This window comes from Zootoca vivipara, chromosome 1, assembly GCF_963506605.1.
Source record: "Zootoca vivipara chromosome 1, rZooViv1.1, whole genome shotgun sequence".
Taxonomy (NCBI): Eukaryota; Metazoa; Chordata; class Lepidosauria; order Squamata; family Lacertidae; genus Zootoca; species Zootoca vivipara.
The window spans coordinates 116,659,372-116,680,395 of NC_083276.1; the positions used below are offsets into that span (position 1 = coordinate 116,659,372).

General features: G+C 42.6%; 1 protein-coding gene across 2 annotated transcripts in view; it reads right to left on the reverse strand.

Moving 5' to 3' along the window:
• Positions 1-21,024, reverse strand: part of RAPGEF4 (Rap guanine nucleotide exchange factor 4) — a 151,282-nt gene that overhangs the window by 119,539 nt on the left and 10,719 nt on the right. For both annotated transcript variants that reach the window (XM_035135206.2, XM_035135200.2), the window contains exons 2-4: positions 19,588-19,730; positions 15,351-15,439; positions 7,807-7,953 (exon numbers count right to left, since the gene is read on the reverse strand). In XM_035135206.2, coding sequence (XP_034991097.2) covers positions 7,807-7,953; positions 15,351-15,439; positions 19,588-19,730 — 379 coding nt within the window. The remainder of the gene's footprint in view (positions 1-7,806; positions 7,954-15,350; positions 15,440-19,587; positions 19,731-21,024) is intronic.

Below are 21,024 nucleotides of genomic sequence, written 5' to 3' on the forward strand. Positions count from 1 at the left end.
ATGCCACATCATCTCACTATAGAAACAATGGATTAGCTGTAGTTCTGTCTCAGGATAATTCAATCCATGCTTATCAGAAATTGTTTCTTGTTAAAGTTATGAAAATCACAGCAACTACAGAATCATTTTTCATACTCCTCAAATCTATAAACCTACAGAACCAAGGTTTTTGTATTTTTTTAGAGGCTGCCCCAGGACAGAAAAAAAGTGTATTCCAGTGCTGGGGGTGGCAATGGTACTATCAAACTGCCTCTATTTTTATTTTTATTTTTTAAACCCAAACTTGTGTCTGTCTTCAGCCTTACAATCACCAAAGACACCAGCCCGTTTTGTACAATAATTCTCCATATCAGTCAATGCCGTGCCCCTCGGATGTCTGAATAATTCAGCTGTAAGTCTTACAAACCCCGTGCACATATAAATTCAACCTTGCACTCAGAGTAGGCACAGGCTGAATCTAGACATATATTTAAAAAATGCTGTGAACATGCTTTTTTTAAAAAAAAAAACACTTTAAAAATATATATGGAATTTCCCATTAGTTCACCATTGCCATCTTGTGTCACATTTGCACAATGCACTTAAAACATTATATTTGCAGCTTTATAGCAGATTCCTCTGCTCACGCCATTGGACCAAGATGAGGTTGTGTGGGTGAGGCTAGTGGGCACAATTCCACTTTCCCCTGCTACCAATTCAAACACAGCCCAAAACATTTTGCTGCCTGAGGCATAGGGCAAGAGATGCCTCCCACCACCGGTTCTACGTACAGGAGCCAAGCAGGAAGGCAGTTAAATCCTGAAAATGGCACAGCATCATCCAGCTAAGGGCAGTAGGCTAGCTTAAAGGATGCAGGATGCTGTGACTGTTTGTTTCCCCCCCCCCATGCCCCACAGCTGCAGCCTTGCTCTACTGAACAGCATAGCTGCCAAGTATCCCGTGTCTGCCGGGAAAACCCCTTTTTTTCTCACCGTTTCCGGCGGTCTCCCGTTTGGCAGAGAATCCCGGCATTGTCCCTTACATTCGATTCTTCCTGGCGGCCATTTTTCTGGTGCCGCTTTGCCCTTCTATGGGCACCAGAAAATGGCGGCGCCGGTGCCGGAAGTCGCTTCCGCACATGACCGGAAGTTGCGTGACGCGACTTCCGGTGGCGCGTCGCCCTTCTATGGGCATCAGAAAATGGCGGCGCCGGCGCCGGAAGTCGCTTTTACGTGTTTCCGGTCATGCGCGGAAGCGACTTCCGGCGCTGGCGCCGCCATTTTCTGGTGCCCATAGAAGGGCGAAGCGCCACCGAAAGTTGCGTCACGCAACTTCCGGTCGTGTGCGCGCTGCCGATCCCGGATCTTTACGATCCGGACTTGGCAGCTATGCTGAACAGTAGGGCCGGCCTGCAGACCGATTCTATTTGAAATGGTGTGGAAAGGGTAAGTATGTCTCTGTTTGCTTAAATCCAGTGTGTTTGGGTGTATTTCTTGCTATGAGAGTGACTGCTTTCCTCCTTTTTGCAGTCTGTGGCAATCCTGTTACAACATGGGAACAACAGCAGCAGGTGAGCTGCTTAACTTTTGCAGAATGCTATCAGTTTTGTTGTGCTGCAACGTCATGATCTCCCACCACCCGCCTTGCATTGAGAGAGAGAGAGAGAGAGAAAGCCATATTGGTGGAAAAGACCCTGGTGTTGGGAAAGATTGAGGGCACAAGGAAAAGGGGATGGCAGAGGACGAGATGGTTGGACAGTGTTCTCAAAGCTTCCAACATGAGTCTGACCAAACTGCGGGAGGCAGTGCAAGACAGGAGTGCCTGGCATGCTCTGGTCCATGGGGTCACGAAGAGTCAGACGCGACTAAACAACAACAAATAGATGAATCAGAGCAGTCTACACAGAGTGTGTCGGTTAAGTGTCTACAGAACAGCTGCATGCTTCTTAGCTGTGGTTTTAGTGCTTCTGAGGGTCTCTAAACACTTTACTACTTGAAATCACATGATCATCCCATAAAACCAAATATTCCTCACTTTATTAACTCTCTGGGTTTTATATCTGTACAAGGGCTTGCCTAGGGAGAAATCACTAAATCCTAGCAAAGATCTCTGGAGTTGATTACTGTGTAATAAACTGACAAAACAGCATCCCATAAATCAAGCCAGTAATTTTGAGTGGCTAGCCTTAGCACCAAAAGTTCCTCTTGAATTTTTACTGCAATATTTCAGGTCTTATATCAAGTTTAATCTCCTTCGCAAATGAACTGTAAAACACTCGCTGACGTGCAATGCTTGAGAAGAAGAAGAAGAAGAAGAAGAAGAGGAGGAGGAGGAGGAGGAGGAGGAGGAGGAGGAGGAAGAAGAAGAAGAAGAAGAAGAAGAAGAAGAAGAAGAAGAAGAAGAAGAAGAAGAAGAAGAAGAAGAAGAAAGTTTAAGTAATATTTTACTGCTCCTCAAACCACAGCTACTGTTGTAAAGTAGCTACTTCTAGTAGTATTTAAATTGTAATTAGCACACACTATGTCCAATCTGCTAATGATCAAACAAAGGGGACGGGTTCCTGTAAACAGTACTGTACATTTGAGTCATTCATTTCAAATATCCACAGGAACAGGAATTGTGTCATTAAACACACACAAACATCCCCTAGTACATTTCAAAACCAGCTGAAGTGCCTAGTACTGTTTAGACAAATATCCAAAATACGTGATTGAAATTATGCTTTGTTTCATATAGTTCTAGCCCATTCCTCGTTGACACCAATCTCATGGCATGGTACAATACTATAAAATTCCACCTTTAGATATATACAAATAAAAGCGAAAAGTCCATTTCATCATCACCATTGCAACAACATAGCCGTTAGACACCACCATAATATATCAGAATTTTTTGAAATATGGAGTAGACTTCATCCTTCCAGTCACAAAGCTTATTAAATTGTGCTGTCTAATCTGCTTCCTGAGCTGCAAACAGAATTCTCATTAGTGTATATTAAAAAATGTAGGTATAATGCTGGCATTCTCTTTAAAAGCTATGTACGTAAGGATATAAACTTCAGACGAGTGGTATATTTGAGTGAAGGCCTTTAATCGTATTTTGGTTTTAAGAAATCTTCCTGATCCTTTCAAAAAAGAGTTCGAATCTGATGTTATGTAACCGTTCCAGCACCATGCAATTTCTATTTTAAAAAACAAAACAAAAAACCCCCACACATTTCTACTATGGGTTGTTGTTGCTTTTAGGCTGGTTCAGGAAATTTAATTTTCAGATTTACGGCTCAGCAAGAGACACACACATAACAATCAAAAGAAAATGAGATACGGCAGTACTTATCAAATCACTCAGTTCATTGCTACTATACCTAGCCAAAAGGAAGAGCCAGAAAACTGCCGAAGTCCTGTCGTGATCTCTTCCCAAACAGCCAAGGAAGAAAACTTGCTCTGTCACTCCCTGGAAAACACTCTGGTAACTCTTATCCACAGATTCAAATTGTGCCAAACTATTATTTTTTTTATTCCACATAAGAGAAAATGTGTTTGTTTTTTTCTGCCGGCACCTCAGAGAAGTTCCAAGCCATGCATGGCGATAGGGACACTACGGAAAGTAAGCACTAAAAATAAGTAAATCTCTTAGTGGATTCACTCCCTTTCCTGTCTGAGTTTATGTGATTGAACTGCAACATCCTGCAATGTGTACAAATAAACTCATTTTCTGCCATCCTTTCTTCCCAAAAACAAGTGGTCAAAAGCTCCTCTTTTCTGTATATTGTGGTTGAGAGCTTTCAGACTGGTTGCTAGACTGCTTGTAATTTCTGGTTCTTTTTTGTTTTAGTACTTTGGTTTTTTTATATTTGTTTCATGGCTTTTATAATGGTTATACATTTTATAATAAAAAAAATTCCTTCAGTAGCACCTTAAAGACCAACTAAGTTTTTATTTTGGTATGAGCTTTCGTGTGCATGCACACTTCTTCAGATACATTTTATAGTCTATCATGAACCTCTGGACTGGAAGATGGAATCTATATCTAAATAATAATAATAATAATAATAATAATAATAATAATAATAATACTGTATTCAGATTTGTATTCCTTTGAAGCCAATTTCAAAGACTGCAGAGAGCAGCCTGTCGTTCTAAACTTGGTGCAATTTAAAAATTAAAAGCTTAAGGATGCATGAGCTCACCAATTTTAGAGCTTCCTGGTTTGCAGATAAGGGATCGGGCATCTTAACCCTTAAAGCCAAATGTTTCCCTTTTTAACAAGCTGCTTCAACAGCTGCCTTCGTAAAATTAGATGTCTCTAAGGAAGAACATGATCCATGGCTGAGCAGATGTCCATAGGCTGGGTGGTATTCAAAAAGAAGTAGACAATGTGGGAGGAGACAGCTATTTTTGCTAATAATTGGCTGCCATAAGGATAATGTTGGTTGTTTTGATATAATGTTGAAAATTAATAGCAGGGAAACTATATATAAAAGATGAAACTATGGTTTGTTATTTCAAATGTAATGGCAAACTATGGTTTGCCAAAAAGGACAACTGCCCTATGCAAAGACTCAGGAGGGGAAGGGGGGGCAGATGAAAAGACCACCAGGTCTGCTCCTGTCATCAGTGATTTGAGGCACTTTGGGTACTCCTTTCAAAAGCCAAATCCAAATAACGAATTAAATAAATAAGCCGGAAGTGATCAAGAGCATGGAAGCTCAAAGTTTATTCCAGTTCTAAAAGTTCTGAACTGAACCACTATCCTCTACAATTGGTTAAGTTCCTAAGGCAGACATTAAGGGTTGTATTCAACATAGAATTAAGGTGAATGTTCTGCCAGTTCTCCTTGTAAAATAATTTTTTTTTCTTCCAGTAGCACCTTAGAGACCAACTACAGTATTATACCAATGACAGACTTAGTTGGTCTCTAAGGTGCTACTGGAAGGAATGTTTTTTTTTTTTTTGCTTCAACTACGTCAGACCAACACGGCTACCAACCTGTAACTAGTTCTCCTTGTGCAATGGAACATTCCCGCCCCCTTCTCAACCTTCTCCCGACGCCCTCTAAATTTGTTCTGGGGGTTCTTCAAGCCTTTGGAGCAGTTTGGGAGATGGTGCAGAATACATGCAGGGGTGGGGGAGAGAAATCCCGTTGACCTAGTTCACTTAGACTCTCTGAAAGCAAATCTAGTATAAACACTGACAATTGGGAAACACTGGCCTGCGAGCGCTCCAGTTGGAGAACAGCCTTTACCAAAGGTGTCATGGGCTTTGAAGACACTCGAACTCAGGGCGCAAGGGAGAAACGTGCTAAGAGGAAGGTACACTTGGGAAATCCACACTGTGATTAACTCCCGCCCGGAAACCAATGTCCCCACTGTGGAAGGACGTGTGGATCCAGAATTGGCCCCCACAGTCACTTATGGACTCATTGTTGAAACTGCGTTCACGGAAAACAATCTTACTCGGCTATGAGTGGTCGCCAAAGAAGAAGAAGAAGATTTAGTTGAATACCACCTGCAATATTTTCAATTTCTACCCAGAGCATGACGATACGGCATTTATAAAGGTGAAAGTATAATTTGAGCTAAATAAAATGCAAAACAAAAAATGGTAGAATGTTTGTTCTGATGCAGCCACATAGTCATACCGTATGGTGACCTTTGAAGAACAAGACACAAGAGTCAGGTGCTGTCCAAACGTCCCTGGAGCCAAAAGGCCAACTCTCTTTCCATAAAATGACATGAAATGTTGGCCAGGGAATTAGTGTCAAACTCTGATTTCTTGCACCTAGGGCTAAGATGCTATCGGGTACATTGCCTCATGCCCAAACTGAGCAACAATGGATTGATAATAGATTTTTGGTTCTGTATCGTATAGCCTGACAGGTAAAAAGTAGACTGTTATCACTTCTAGGGAATCCCATGTAAAGCAAGAGTCCTTTCTCTCAACGATATAAGGCCTACAGGCTATGCAGCTCTTAGTGAGACACAAATATGCCTTTCCCAGTACTTTTTAGGTCACATTTTAAAACCTTGAAAGTGTTTTCTCTGAAATGCCTGCCAGATTAGTATGTCAACACATGAATGGTGCTTATTGAGCATGAAGACGTGACTAATTAAAAGCAGCAAGAGCTTCAACGGTTTCTCACCCATGTACTCTCAATTTCATTAATTTCATCTTACTGCCAATTCTAAACTTCAACAGATGATAAACTTCATCAGGATTCTCCCACAACATGAGAAATAGTTAGCAGCATCCGTACTTCTGGGGCAGCGCAACAGAAGAAAATGAAAGTTTGCCGAATAAAAAGTCATGTTGCAGACAATAGGCCATTTTAACACTACCGGTGTTTAATACAAAGTCATTTTCATTTCAGTAAAAGTAAGTATGGAAAGCAAGCTAATTAAAACAAAAGACTATGTCATGGAATGTTCATAGGAAACACTGGTTAGCGAACTAGGGTGAGTGGGTGGGAAGATAAAATAGTTACACCTCTGCAAAATTTCTTAAAACCACGTAATTTCATCTTATTTGGTTACCTAACGTTACATACGCTTCCACTGCTCTCTATTAATGGCATTTTTGCATTTTAAATCTTGCTTATTGTAAAAAAGCAACAAACAAATTCAGTATCTTCCTCCTCGTTATCAAAAACTAAAAGAAAACTAGAATCGGTGGATTTAAAATAAATATTTGATTTATGGATGGCAGCAAGAATATGGTCCAGTTTGCACGCAACACTAAAAGCCAACCCATGGTTAAGCAAGGATGAGCAAGCAAACAGGTACCCAGAGCAAAAGCCATGGCTGCTTTGCTCCTCTCCTGGTCCTGCTACCCCCATGCTACCCAGAGCTAAGCCATTGTTCAGTTTATTGCTACACCGGAAACCTAGGCCCATGGTTTGTTTCTCTCCCAATAAACCACAATCTGTAATCAAGGTTTATTCTTGGCTGACGGCTCAAGGCTTGTTGGGGGGAAAGCCAAACCACAAGCCATGGTTTAAATGTAATGCTAAGCCAAACCATAGCTTAGTCAGGACCAAGGAATGAGCAGAGAGGCTGTGATTTCTGCCGTGGCTGTTCACTTTTGCTAAGCCGTGTTTTGGCTTAGAGATGAGTGCAATTGAGGCCTGCGTGGAGCAGGCACTGATAAAACTACAAAAAATCAGTAATTTCTTATGGGCTCCAGAGAGAAATGGGAGATTGCTTTAATGACTGAACTGATTTATTTTATGTGATGTTACAACAGTACACAAACAGACAACTATATGAAGAAATGGCCATTGGTTGTTGCTTTTTTAAGAAAGGGCAACCATATATATATATATATCTTTCCACATTATGAACTAGTATGTTATGACTTGTTAAGTTTCATAATATTGGTACAAATATGTCACTCTCTTCTTCTTTTAGCAATTACTTGTATGTATGTTATATATTCTTGTTTTATGTAACAAACACATACTTTCAGAGCCGGCCTAACAACAAACTTGACTGTTCAGTGGTACCTTGGTTTACAAATTTAATCTGTTCTGGAAGTCCGTTCTTAAACCAAGGCGTGCTTTCCCATAGCAGCGGGAAACTCAATTTACAAATGGAACACACTCAACAGGAAGCGGAACATGTTCTTATTCCAAGGCAAAGTTCACAAACCAAAACATCTACTTCCAGGTTTGCAGCATTCATCTTAATCCAAGTTGTTCATAAACTAAGCTGCTCTTAAACCAAGGTACCATTGTATTAGTAAAGGTTCCACATACATCTAATAACACAGCTAGGCTCCTTAAGTACCATGTCTTCTCCTTTACTGTATGTTATAATTCATTTGAGCTTACCTCCCAGAGTGCCTTGAAATCCTTCTGCTCAATCCGCAGCAGCTCGCTGTTCTCCCTTGTAACAATAGTGGCATGGCGAGGGGTGTTATCCAAAATTGACTCTCCAAAAGCTGTTCCTATTCCCAGTGTGCATATTGTCACAGCATCCTGTGAAGTTCAAGGGACATGAACTTATAAGCCTTTAGGTTTTGGAGGGTTTAACACCACAGTCCTGTTAAAAGATTTGCAGCAGCCTTTGCTTGTAAACAAATATTCTAAGTCAGGCATAGGCGAACTCGGCCCTCCAGATGTTTTGGGACTACAACTCCCATCATCCCTAGCTAACGGGACCAGTGGTCAGGGATAATGGGAATTGTAGTCCCAAAACATCTGGAGGGCCGAGTTTGCCTATGCCTGTCTAAGTCATGCACAGCACAGCAGGGTTTTAAAGCAAAACCATGTCTTAATTTGAACCAAAGCTCAGCATCAGAATGAACCTGTATTTTGTCTGCCCAATGCAAATTGCAGAGATTTTTGCCTATGAGAGAATAGCTTTCTATCACCACTGTCCAGTGCTCAAATTAGAAGGGAGGACCAGAGGGGGGGGGATAAAAATCAATTTTATACACACACACATATATAAGTATACACATATATACACATATATATACATATATACATACACACATACAGTGGTACATCGACTTACAAAGACGATCCGTTCCGCGGCCTCGTAAGTCAAGGTTTTCGGTTGTCGAAGCGCGCTGTTGGCGCATGCACGAAGCACGATTTCGTGCTTCTGCGCATGCGCCGAACGTGCGCGCCAAAAAGACTTCTATATATAGAACAGTTTTTTTTAATTTAAATCAGATTTTTTTAAAATTGGATTTTTAAAATAAAATGCTAGTATTTATCATAAGGCTGACAACCAATTCTGTGCTTTTGTCGGAAGAGGGGAATTCACAGTTCAGAAACAAGGATAAATAAATGTACAGGTTTCACTCAGGATAGCCGAATTCAACATATCATCCGTTTCAACTGAGGTAGGGATGTTCCTGCCCTCGACAACATCTAAGTATTTTTTTTATTCTGCCTTCCTTCTTCCTGGAAAAAAGATGCAATAATCTCAAATTCTCTCTTCTCTAAGAAAACCTCTTTCAAAAAAGGAACTGTAAACAACAAGTCTGTAATTTCTTGTTATTTTACTATCAATGAACCTGGTAACATAAAGCAAAGGTTCCATTTAGATAGTAACAGGATGGAGAAGTGAAGTGGGGGGGGGGGGGACTGGGTTTATATGTATCAAAGAAAAAGAATCTGAGGTTTTAGGAAAGAAGGGGCTTAGAACAAAATCCGCTTCGGTCAGGAAGCAAGCCCATTTGATACCCTAGACTTCAGAGTCCTAATTTCTTTCTGTTCCTTGTTTATACATCTACCATCCTTGGGAAAATGGGGCACCTGGGGCCTATTAGGCTGGTTAATATGGCTCCCAAAGAACCCCCGCTGTTCCCATGGATTGGCTTTGAGAATGTTATCAGATGCCTTGCTCTACGCTTCCCCCTCCCCATCCGCCTGCAATTCCAAAAGCTGCAGGGGATCCCCACTTCTGGGTGCCACTGGATGGCTAGGTCAGCCACAGAACTGTCTAAAAAGAAGGCAAGCGCTTTATAAAAACACACACGCACACATATTGAAAGGTGCGTTTGTTTTGCAACCTACAGATTTGCTATTCTGGGAAAGCGTGAAGTTCACATCACGAATCTCACACCTAAATGCCTCAAATCCTACAGACACCTTTTGATTTAAAAAGGTTAATGTTGTGGTTTCAAGAGAAGACCAGATAACCTTTAGCTCAAATAAATAACCCTATCACCAAGTTTTGTAATGTTCATTTTGAAACACCTTGCAAAATTATTCATAGCAGCAGGTAAGTGTAGTTATTTATGCTTTAAAAAGTCAGGTATTTTTCTGCTTGTTTTGTTGTCAGTGATCTTGCATGAGCTATCAGGATCTGGCAAGCACCCTGGATATTATCCTTACTGCAAATTCTAATATCAATGTTGCAAGCTAACTTGTACAGTTTATAGAATGTCATACAGTCGTACCTTGGTTGTCGAACACCTTGGTACTCGTATGTTTCGGCTCCCGAATGATCGAAACCTGGAAGTGATTGTTCCGGCTTGCAAACATTCTTTGGAACCTGAATGTCCGACGGGGCTTCTGTGGCTTCCGATTGGCTGCAGGAGCTTCCTGCAGCCAATCAGAAGCAGCACTTTGGTTTCCAAATGTTTTTTGGGAAACCAAACGTCTGATGAGGCTTCCGCTATTGCTTCTGGCTTGCCTGTGCAATCAGAAGCCAATCGGAAGCAGCGCCTTATTTTCCAAACGTTTCAGAAATTGAACGGACTTCCGGAACTCATTCTGTTCGAAAACCAAGGTACGACTGTATTTAGGTTTGTGCCTCAGAGGATGATCGCAATGCCTTCATTGCACTGCATTTCAAATAGCATGGGATGCAAGATTAAACCCCATGGAACCTCACAGTGAAGGGTCCCCAGCAACACTTTCTGGAGTCAACTGTCCCAACAGGATTGGAACCACTGCAAAGCTTGGACAGTCACTCCAAGCCATGGTTAAAAACCGCTTGAAACCTGCTGGGAAAGCGATGCAGAAATATTTAAAACTAGCAAATGAGGGAGCTCTGTATATGTGGAATTTAAGAAACTGGGGGAGATTATACACACACACACACACACACACACACACACACACACAATAAATGTGTCTTGTATGTGATGCTAAGCTTCTTACTTTCTAATTTATGGGTTGTGTCCAGCTAAATTCTACTCAATGGATGACTAAAAATGGAAACAACCCTACGTATTTTATTTATACCCTTTCCTACAGCAACAGACAAAAACGCCTTATGGGAAATGTGTGTGTATGTTTTTTGTTTTTTTTTAAGCTGCAGTCCTAGAAGTACTTTCCTGGGAGTAAATACAACTGAACTCAGTGAGGCTTACTTCTGAGTAGGCATTATAGGCTTGTGCTGTTTAAGGCCATTTCTTTTACTATACCACCAGGCAAATTTATTTCACACAGTGTATTCAACAAACTGCCCCATAATCTTGAATGTCCAGCCTGTCCTAACTCATTTATTGTCTTCTCTGGGCCACAAAGGTTACAAATTGCTTGAAGTGCGAATGGGAGGTGGAGAAAAAACTTCAAAAGCTGATATTCTATATCTTAGGGGGAAATACTTGAATGTTAAAACCCCTTTGATCCCAATAAGCTATTGTCTGTTAACCAGCACATGAAGCCTATATCTTTACACAGAAAAGGTCTTGAAAAGCGCAACAATCATTCTTTTTTTCTTTTGGGGGGAGTGGAGTGGGCAAGCAGAACGATTTGCCTCTTGGAAACCCTTTCAGGTTTTTCTCCATCCTGAAAAATTGCTTAAGCATTTATCCTTTACTTCAGGGCTGGGGAGCCTGTGGCCCTCCTTATGTAACTCCCATCAACTCCAACCAGCATGAACAATTATCAAGTGTAAGGTGAGCGGCAGTCTGGTAACATCTGGAGGGCCCACAGGTTCCTGCTCTCTGCTTTATCTGATACTTCTAAAATGCCTATAACAAGATGCTGGGTGATTGACAGGTAGAATCGCAGGCATTCTACCTACTGTCTATATGCTTCTGCTGCCTCTTCGCCCCCTGCCAGATCCAAAACCTACAGTGGTACCTCGGTTTAAGAACAGCCCAGTTTAAGAACGATTTGGTTTACAAGCTCCGCAAAACTGGAAATAGTGCTTGGTTTGAGAACTTTACCTCGGTCTAAGAACGGAATCTGAACGGTGGAAGGGCAGCGGTGGCGGGAGGCCTCATTAGGGAAAGAGTAACTCAGTTTAAGGACGGACTTTCGGAATGGATTAAGTTCATAAACCGAGGTACCACTGTATTTTGCTTCTTCTGCCAAGTGCAACAAAGGAGCTAGAAGCGGGAAAATGAAATACAGGTGACGACCATTTCGGGTGGGGGTTCCATATCCTGCCCCCATGTGCAGGTCGGCCCCTTTCCACCCCAGCACCCCGTTCTGCCCTCTTCTGGGTCCAAAAGGACACACACATCAATTGGACTTGCCTAAAATGGTCCACCGCCTCTACCCCACACTGTACATGGCCAGAATGTCAACCATCTCCTTGCTTATGCCAACAGTGGCAAAATCAGATGGGCAGTTGTGGCTTCCTGTTTCCTCTGCTGCTTCTGTAACAATGAGTGGGGAACTGGCACATGTGCAAGCGACTAAAATGTGTTGGGGGGGGAGGATTAATGGGTTGTCCTTTTGTTTTTATTGTGCATTTTGTGTTTTTATATTGAGATTTTAATGTCGTGAACCGCCCTGAGACCTGCGGGCATAGGGTGGTATAGAAGAAGAAGAAGAAGAAGAAGAAGAAGAAGAAGAAGAAGAAGAAGAAGAAGAAGAAGAAGAAGAAGAGGAGGAGGAGGAGGAGGAGGAGGAGGAGGAGGAGGAAGCAACAGAAGAAGAAGAAGAAGAGGAAGAAGAGGAAGAGGAAGAAGAAGAAGAGGAGGAGGAGGAGGAGGAGGAGGAGGAGGAGGAGGAGGAGGAGGAAGCGACAGAAGAAGAAGAAGAAGAAGAAGAAGAAGAAGAAGAAGAAGAAGAAGAAGAAGAAGAAGAAGAAGAAGAAGAAGAAGAGACTGCCACCTCTAATATGGCCAAACCAGTACCCATGAACTGCCATTGCCATCCCACTTAGACAGCCATAGTACACCCACAGAGATTTAGGTAGGCTATATTTTATTGCCTCGTAAACTCATAAACAAGCATGACTTCCCATGGAAATAAAGATGCTATAACTGCATGGGCACTTAAGTCGGCCTATTTTCACGCGAATAAAAAAAAGAAAAGAAAAAATCATAATGCATTCTCGTACTGCCCTCTTGTGGCATGCCACCATTCTACAGATATTCCTACAATCCAGTATTACACTTGCCTGTAAAATTCTGAGTTTATTATTTCCCTAAACCAACTGCTGGTACAGTGGTACCTCGTCTTTTGAATGCCTCCATAGTCAAACGTTTCGGAATGCAAACGCCAAAAACCCGGAAGTAAACGCCTCGGTTTTCAAACGCTCCTCGGAAGTTGAACAGGAAACACGGCTTCTGTTTTGAGTTTTTCCGTATTGAGGCTTCCGCTTTTGAATGTTTCGGAACTTGAATGGACTTCCGGAATGGATTACGTTCGAAAACCGAGGTACCACTGTATATTTCATGTCTAAACTGGAAGGGGGAAGTGATTTCTAGTACACTTATATCCAGATTGGGGTTTTTTTTTAAAAAAAAAAAAAAAGCAGGAACTGAGTTCCCTTATTTTAAATTAAACAATTAATTGTTTTGTCGAGAGCGGGCAGGCTGGAACGGATATATACCCAACACCTGAACCAAAAATCCACCTATATCTGTAATCAATAAGGTAAAGGTAAAGGTAAAGGGACCCCTGACAGTTAAGTCCAGTCGCAAACGAATCTGGGATTGTGGCGCTCATCTCGCTTTACAGGCCAAGGGAGCCGGCGTTTGTCCACTTCAGCAAACAGTTTTTCCAGGTCATGTGGCCAGCGTTCCTAAGCCGCTTCTGGCAAAGCCAGAGCAGCGCACGGAAACGCAGTTTACCCTCCCGCCAGAGCAGTACCTATTTATCTACTTGCGCTGCGTGCTTTTGAACAGCTAGGTAGGCAGGAGCTGGGACCAAACAACGGGAGCTCACCCTGTTGCGGGGCCTCAAACCGCCGACCTTCCGATCGGCAGGTCCAAGCAGCACAGTGGTTTAAACCACAGTGCCACCCGCGTCCCTGTATAGTTGTGGCCATTTCTAACCCAGATCATGGTCTGCTTGAGTTTATGAATCACATCTTACATTTAGCCACTGCATGGGGAGGGAGGTGGTACTTCCACTGGGCCCGCAATAAACAAACTTTGTGACAAGTTCCCCCACCGTTTTTTCCAGGGGGGGGGAAAGCTTAGATTCATTGGTTTAAAATGTTTGACATATGAGATACCAGTGCATATGAGAAGCCAGAATTTAGGAATGTAAGCAGAGCTAGTGGCCCAACTAGACCAGCTTCATGTTCTCAAGGTGGCCCACCAAATCCCCATGAGAAGCCCATAAGCATGACCTGAACCCTGTTAGGTTTAGAAGCAATTGAGTTTCATCAGCAGAAACTGGTTGAGGAACTTACACATAGAGACCAAGGCTTAAACAAATGCTTGGTTTAATGGAGAAAGGAAAAATTACAAAAATTAAATTAGGCTTACACAAAATACCCACACAACCAAACCACCCACCAAGAGCACACTGGGAAAACGCCCAGCACAGAGGCAACACACAACACCCCTGATATACCCTGCATCATCAGCTTCACAGCAACACCTGTAGAGCTGTTCCACAGCTGCAGAGCCCCAGTCATTAAATCTTTCCTGACTCTTAAAGGTACAGTGAAACAATAATGACACTTTTACACAATCATTCAACAAACCCAACAGCACTCTCCCCATGTGTGATTCCCAGCGGCTGAAATTCAGAAGCATACTGCGTCCAACCATCGCTGAGACCTGTACAGGAAGAGCATGAAAATCGAAGAGGATTCGAGCACTATACCAACATCTGCTGAGTTCCGCACCTTTGCTGCATCAACTTCTGTCCCCATAAAAATAAGCTATATAACATTAGACAGCTGTTTTCAGAGACAAACAAAAGTGATGGGTTTCCCACACACACACACTTTCAATTCAGTTCCATCTTAATTGTCCATTCCCCCCCCCCCAATATTTACTTGTATACATGGTGCTTTGCAAATTATCATAAAAATACTGATCCCTTCATAGGAAACTGCTTCGTACAGAGACAGGTCATTTGTTTTTTCCAGTTCAAAATTGTCTACTCTGACTGGCAGAGGTGCTCCAGGCCTTTAGGCAGGCCCTGGCTCCTTGCTGAAAAATGGAAATCCCTGATTAGTCAACCCTCTGGTTTTTAGGGAAGGACTGGATCGCCTTCCTTTTTTTCCTCTTTCAGAACATGTCTGTGGTAAGCAAGTTTGACACAATATTTTCTTGGAGAGGGAGGCAAGGCTCTCAATTCCTTGTTAGGGTCCGACTCTGGGCTGCAATCTGCACATTTCAGAGTTAGATGGTCCCTGGTTGCTAGACTCTGGCTCAGAGTAAGGAGCTACTTTTGAATCGGTGCCCAAGTCACAGCTGGTTGTGAGGATCGTGACACAGACTCCCTCTCCCACGGCAGTAACAAAAAGAAAATGAGAAGCGCTCACAAAATATTTCACATCTGAAAGCAATTCGCACTGATACCGCAGACGTTTGATACTTGACACCGGTGTCAATTTTGCAACAAACCTCTGTGGGTGTGGGTGTGTGAGTGTGGGTGGCGAGGGGTGGGAGAAAGAGCACAATATTGACAAAACCCCTCAACAGTTTTATCCAGTTGTAGGGTAGCATTTTCTTCAGACAATTGCCGCCATGTCAGAGATGTAATTTTACCTGATGGTTGCTCGTATCAGAAACTTTAACATCCAAAGATCCCGTCAGCACGGCATACCAATTTGTTCCAATATCACCTTGGCGAAATACTGTAAGAGAAAGAGAAACAATGAAAGAAAAGAAAAGAAAAGAAAAGAAAAGGACTCGAGTTAAAAGGTATATTCAACCACCATTACTATATGACTGTGCTGGGACTTCATCTGTTTCTGAACCACTGATTCTTAACTTGTACGGTGACTAACCATAGCTGTTGACACACCATATAGTAACTGTATGGTTGATGCTGACTGATGTGTGACAACTGCTTTCTAACAAGGGGCATATCTTTATTAATATTACTTTTCTTTCCTTAAAAACAAACAAACCATGGGTTCTATAGTACTGTGGGTGGGGACACGGAACCCCTAAAAGAATGTTTAGCACCCACATCAAACTACAACTCTCAGGATTACTTAATGTTTGACAGTTAAACTGATATATATATCATAATCAACGAAACCGGGGTGGATGGGTGGGTTAAACCATCAGTGCACAAAGTTTGCACAATGAATCATTTCATCCATTTTGATGCTACAATAATAATAATTTATTATTTATACCCCGCCCATCTGGCTGGGTGTCCCCAGCCACTCTGGGCGGCTTACAACAGAATATTAAAATACAATAATCTATTAAACATTAAAAGCTTCCCTAAACAGGGCTGCCTTCAGATGTCTTCTAAAAGTCTGGTAGTTGTTTTTCTCTTTGAAATCTGATGGGAGGGCGTTCCACAGGGCGGGTGCCACTACCGAGAAGGCCCTCTGCCTGGTTCCCTGTAACTTGGCTTCTCGCAACGAGGGAACCGCCAGAAGGCCCTCGGTGCTGGACCTGAGTGTTCAGATCAGAAGTTATACTTTCAAGGAGACAGAACAGTTTCCAAAACCTCTATATTTTGGGAAAGTTCGCCTTTTTACTCCCTTTGTTTTCCCATCTCTACTGCTACTTTGGTACCTCCCCCCCAACCCCCCACCTTTCTTATTCTTCTTTCTCAAGCATGGCTTAGAGCAGGGCTCAGCAAACTTTTCCAGCAGGGGGCCGGTCCACTGTCCCTCAGACCTCGTGGGGGGGGGCGGACTATATGGGGAGGGGTGAACAAATTCCTATGCCGCACAAATAACCCAGAGATGCATTTTAAATAAAAGGGCACATTCTACTCATGTAAAAACACGCAGATTCCCGGACAGTCCGTAGGCCAGATTTAGAAGGCGATTGGGCCAGATCCGGCCCCCAGGCCTTAGTTTGCCTACCCATGGCTTAGAGTGCATCATAAAGCCCACTCTGCAGTGATGAAGGCAGAGAAGAAATCTCTGGGTCTTTACATTCTTGTCTTGTCTTGCCTGGACTTTTGCATTTTGCCCCCACCCGTTCTTTGGAAAGGTTAGGGAACCTTTGGTAACTTGCCAAACTTTTCTTTTCTTCTTTCAGATAGGTGCATTCGCAATGGCTCTGACCTTGACTCCACCACTGATGTTGAGTTAATAACAGAGCCATTCTCTTCATGTTATTATTATTATTATTTTGGATGAGCATCAGCTTCTGACACCCAATAATGTGGGCAGGGTACATGGTTTAGTTCATGCCCGCAACGTGTCTGTTCAACCCATGGTTCATCTTGTCTAGACCTGAAAATCCAGGAGAAATGCCTGGCCTATTTGCATCATATAATCGATGTTTCCTTGGGACAGAGCACCGTTCTGCTTATTCCACAACAAATGAAAGGTGGGTACAGCTAAAAAGAGACAGTACTCTCTTTTTTTAAAAGAGAACCACAGGCTAATCTTTTGGTTTTTATTCATTCATTCATTGATTTAATTTCTATACTGCTCTTCATCCAAGAATCACAGGGCGATTTAAAATATTAAAATACAAACATACGTTAAGACAGTAACAAATGAAAGAACACACACACACACACACACACACCCCACACACACACAGTTTAACATATCATAAACTGTTTAATTAGCTGAAGGCCTTGGGGAAGAGGAATGTGTTTGCCTGGTGCCTAAAGATATGTAATGAAGAGGCCAGGCAAGTCTTCCAGGGGAGAGCATTCCACAAACAGGGAACCACCACAGAAAAGGCCCGTTCTCATGTTCCAGCTAGACCTCTCACAGAAACACATGAAGAAGCTACGTACCTGCTCCTTCAGAGGGATTATAACCCTCAAGAGCAGGCATACTCCCATCTTTCCGGTCTAGGGAACCACTCACTAGCAGCGCCCAAGTCTTATCTGGATTGAGCTTCAGTTTGTTAGCTTTTATCCAGTCCATTACTGAGGCAAGGCAACAGTCCAGTATACACCTGCCACATCTGCAGACGTACAGGAGAAGCAGAGCTGTGTGCCGTCGGCATATTGCTGACAATGCACGCCAAAACTCTGTTGTGGCCAAGGTGGATGGTGGCTGTGGAACTTCTGGGATCCTTGCATGATGCATGATGATCTGAAGCTGCTTAATTTGGCATCCAGCCAGAGGTGGCTTTGCTTGCCCCAGCTAATTACCTTTACCAGGAAAGATGTGGATTGGGGGAGCAGGATCTTGCTGGTACTCCAGATCTCTTGGCAGCTTTCAGTAACCTTCAGGACACAACTGTGTGGGCTGAGCTTCTCTGCAATTATTCTACTCACTGAGAGATTCTATCAAGTGGTAACTGGAGCTTGTTGTTGCTTCCTGTGGGAGCTCTTTCTGTGGATCTATTCTGGTTTCCTGGGCTTTCAAAACATTTACATGAAACTGTACTGAGAGGTGATGTCAAATAACGATGTCGTGTGATTGACAGGCAGGTGGCCCCAATGTTTCTTAAATTTAGCCCATGGAGCCAAAAATTGGTTTTTCATCTCTGCGCTACGCTGATACAATCCCAGAAATAAATACAGTCTCCTTGATTGACTTTTCTTCCCTTGAAGAGGTGCAAAACTCATGCCTCGAGGGTAACAAAGGAAAGAGTATGGATGACCCAAACGCCATAATGGGAGAAGCAGCCATGATAGAAGCTGTCTCCATTGAAAAGCATTGTGTCTGAAATGATGGCAGGGGGTCTAGAGCAAGAGACAGATTTAGGGGAGCACAACCAGCACTGCAGTTTGATCACTGCGGATGGTGACAGCAGTCACGAAATTAAAAGACGCCTGCTTCTTGGGAGAAAAGCAATGACAAACCTAGACAGCATCTTAAAAAGCAGAGACATCACCTTGCCGACAAAGGTCCGTATAGTTAAAGCTATGGTTTTCCCAGTAGTGATGTATGGAAGTGAGAGCTGGACCATAAAGAAGGCTGATCGCCGAAGAATTGATGCTTTTGAATTGTGGTGCTGGAGGAGACTCTTGAGAGTCCCATGGACTGCAAGAAGATCAAACCTATCCATTCTTAAGGAAATCAGCCCTGAGTGCTCCCTGGAAGGACCAAACTGCGGGAGGCAGTGCAAGACAGGAGTGCCTGGCGTGCTGTGGTCCATGGGGTCACAAAGAGTCAGACACGACTAAACGACTAAACAACAACAACAACAACCAGTTCGTCCGCACTGGATGCTGAGCCAAGAGGGCTCCATAACAATAATGAACAACAGAGGGGGGGCACAACAAATTTTGGCATTGCACAGGGAGCCACCGAAATTTTAACGCCCAAAGTCCGCCACTGATGGAGCCGGGTTGTCAGGCCACATCCTGGAAAACTGTCATGTCCCACAAATGTGGAAGAGGATGAAGCCATGGCTTCTCTCACCTTGCTTCTGTTATGGTCCTGTTCTTGCATTCATCTCCCATCTGCTGTGCAGCAAGTCAAGAATCCTTCTTGCACCAGCAAACAGGAGAGGGGGAGGCAGGAAAACAGATGGGGGTGGGCAGGGCTGAGACAGGAGAAATTGTGGTAGCATTATCTTTCAGAGCTGTGTGGCTTGTCTCTCCAGACCAAAACCTAGAAAAAACAGCTGGAGACCCAAGTTTGCTGTAGCCTGTTCTAACAATTGTAAAGGGCTTATTTACATAAAACTGAAGGATTTCCTATTAAAAATAAGAGTTTTCGCAAACTACATAGCAGAAATGGAAGTAAGATTTACAAGACCGATAGTACTGTAGTCAAACTAACCACTGCTACAAATAATTTTCTATGCTACCAACATTCTAATAATTCAAAGACCTTGTGATTTCTAGTTACCAAGAGATTTTCTTATCCACAGAGAGAGGGGGGGGAAATCTTACATGTAATTCCCTTTTCCAGATTTTCGTAATAGCCACAGAGACATATTTGCTGAAGAAGATTTGGATGAAACTTCTCAAAAGCTTTCACTTCTTTCAGCCGGGTGAATATAATATCCACATCTTCACCAGAGCGCTCCAAAGGCCTGCAAGGACAGAAATGAGATGTTTACCTGTCTATCAAATAATGGGTTCATTTTTTCTTTATAGGTTACCTTTTCCCAAAGGCTATGGATGATTAATACACACACAAACACACACCCTCAACCCTTCAGCAACAAATGCCAACCTTTCCTAGGCTATAAGTGTCAGATTATAATATCTTCAACTAGGAACTTCAGAAAAGTGCTCCGACTCTGATGAGCTGCACAGAATTCTGTAATGCTTAAGTAGCTACTGAATATATTTTTCTAGAGTTCTTTTCTAGATGTTCCTGTGACTCCAGACTATCAGTGCTTTGCAGCAAGGATTCAAGTAAACAGTTAAATTTAGTCGAAACAAAATAAAAAAATCCTTCCAGTTGCACCTTAGAGACCAACTAAGTTTGTCATTGGTATGAGCTTTCGTGTGCATGCACTTAGTTGGTCTCTAAGTTGGTCTCTAAGGTGCTACTTAGTTGGTCTCTAAGGTGCTACTGGAAGGAATTTTTTTATTTTGTTTCGACTACGCAAGACCAACAAGGCTACCTACCTGTAACTAGTTAAATTTAGGTTTGCACAGTGGATAAAAGCACTCTGCCGCCCTAGTACAACAAACTCAATTCTTAAAAAGAAACTGAGTTTTTTATGGTTAGGAAGGTGATGGGAAAATGCGTTGAAAAGTAATGAACAAATAATGAATGGGGAGATTTAGAAACAGCCCACAAGCAAATCAGGATGGATGGAGGGTGAATACTCATCGTCTTACAACCTTCCCACAAACGAATCAGAATAAATATTAAATAAAGACTAGGTGCAATGGAATCATCATGTAAGCTTTGTGCAAACAAATCAGGATGAATTCTTAATACTGTAAACAGGTAATCTAGAGGAGCCCAAAGAGCACAGCTGATGTGTTACTCTGACCTGATGCGTGTCCAAACTGAAAACATTGAAAAATGAAAACCTCCATTTACTGGCCTGTTTCACAAATCTGAGGAAAATCAAACTGTGGTTTACCAGGATCACTCAACCATTCGGGCTCCCAGAGAGGAGTTCACATCCATTTCTCCCCTGTCCTTCTAGCAAAGCATGGTATGGACTTAAGCAAAGATTAATCTGGCATATCACCTGAATCCAGGATCGTGGTTAAACTCCATCCCCCTTAAGCACAATCTGTTGCCATTGCAGATCATAGTTAAGGAAGAGTGGCTTTAGCCCAGACCCCCAGTTTGGATGATAAGCCAAACCTTCCCGGGCAGCTCCTGTTGCTGGTATTATAAAGCTTTACATCAGTGCCAAG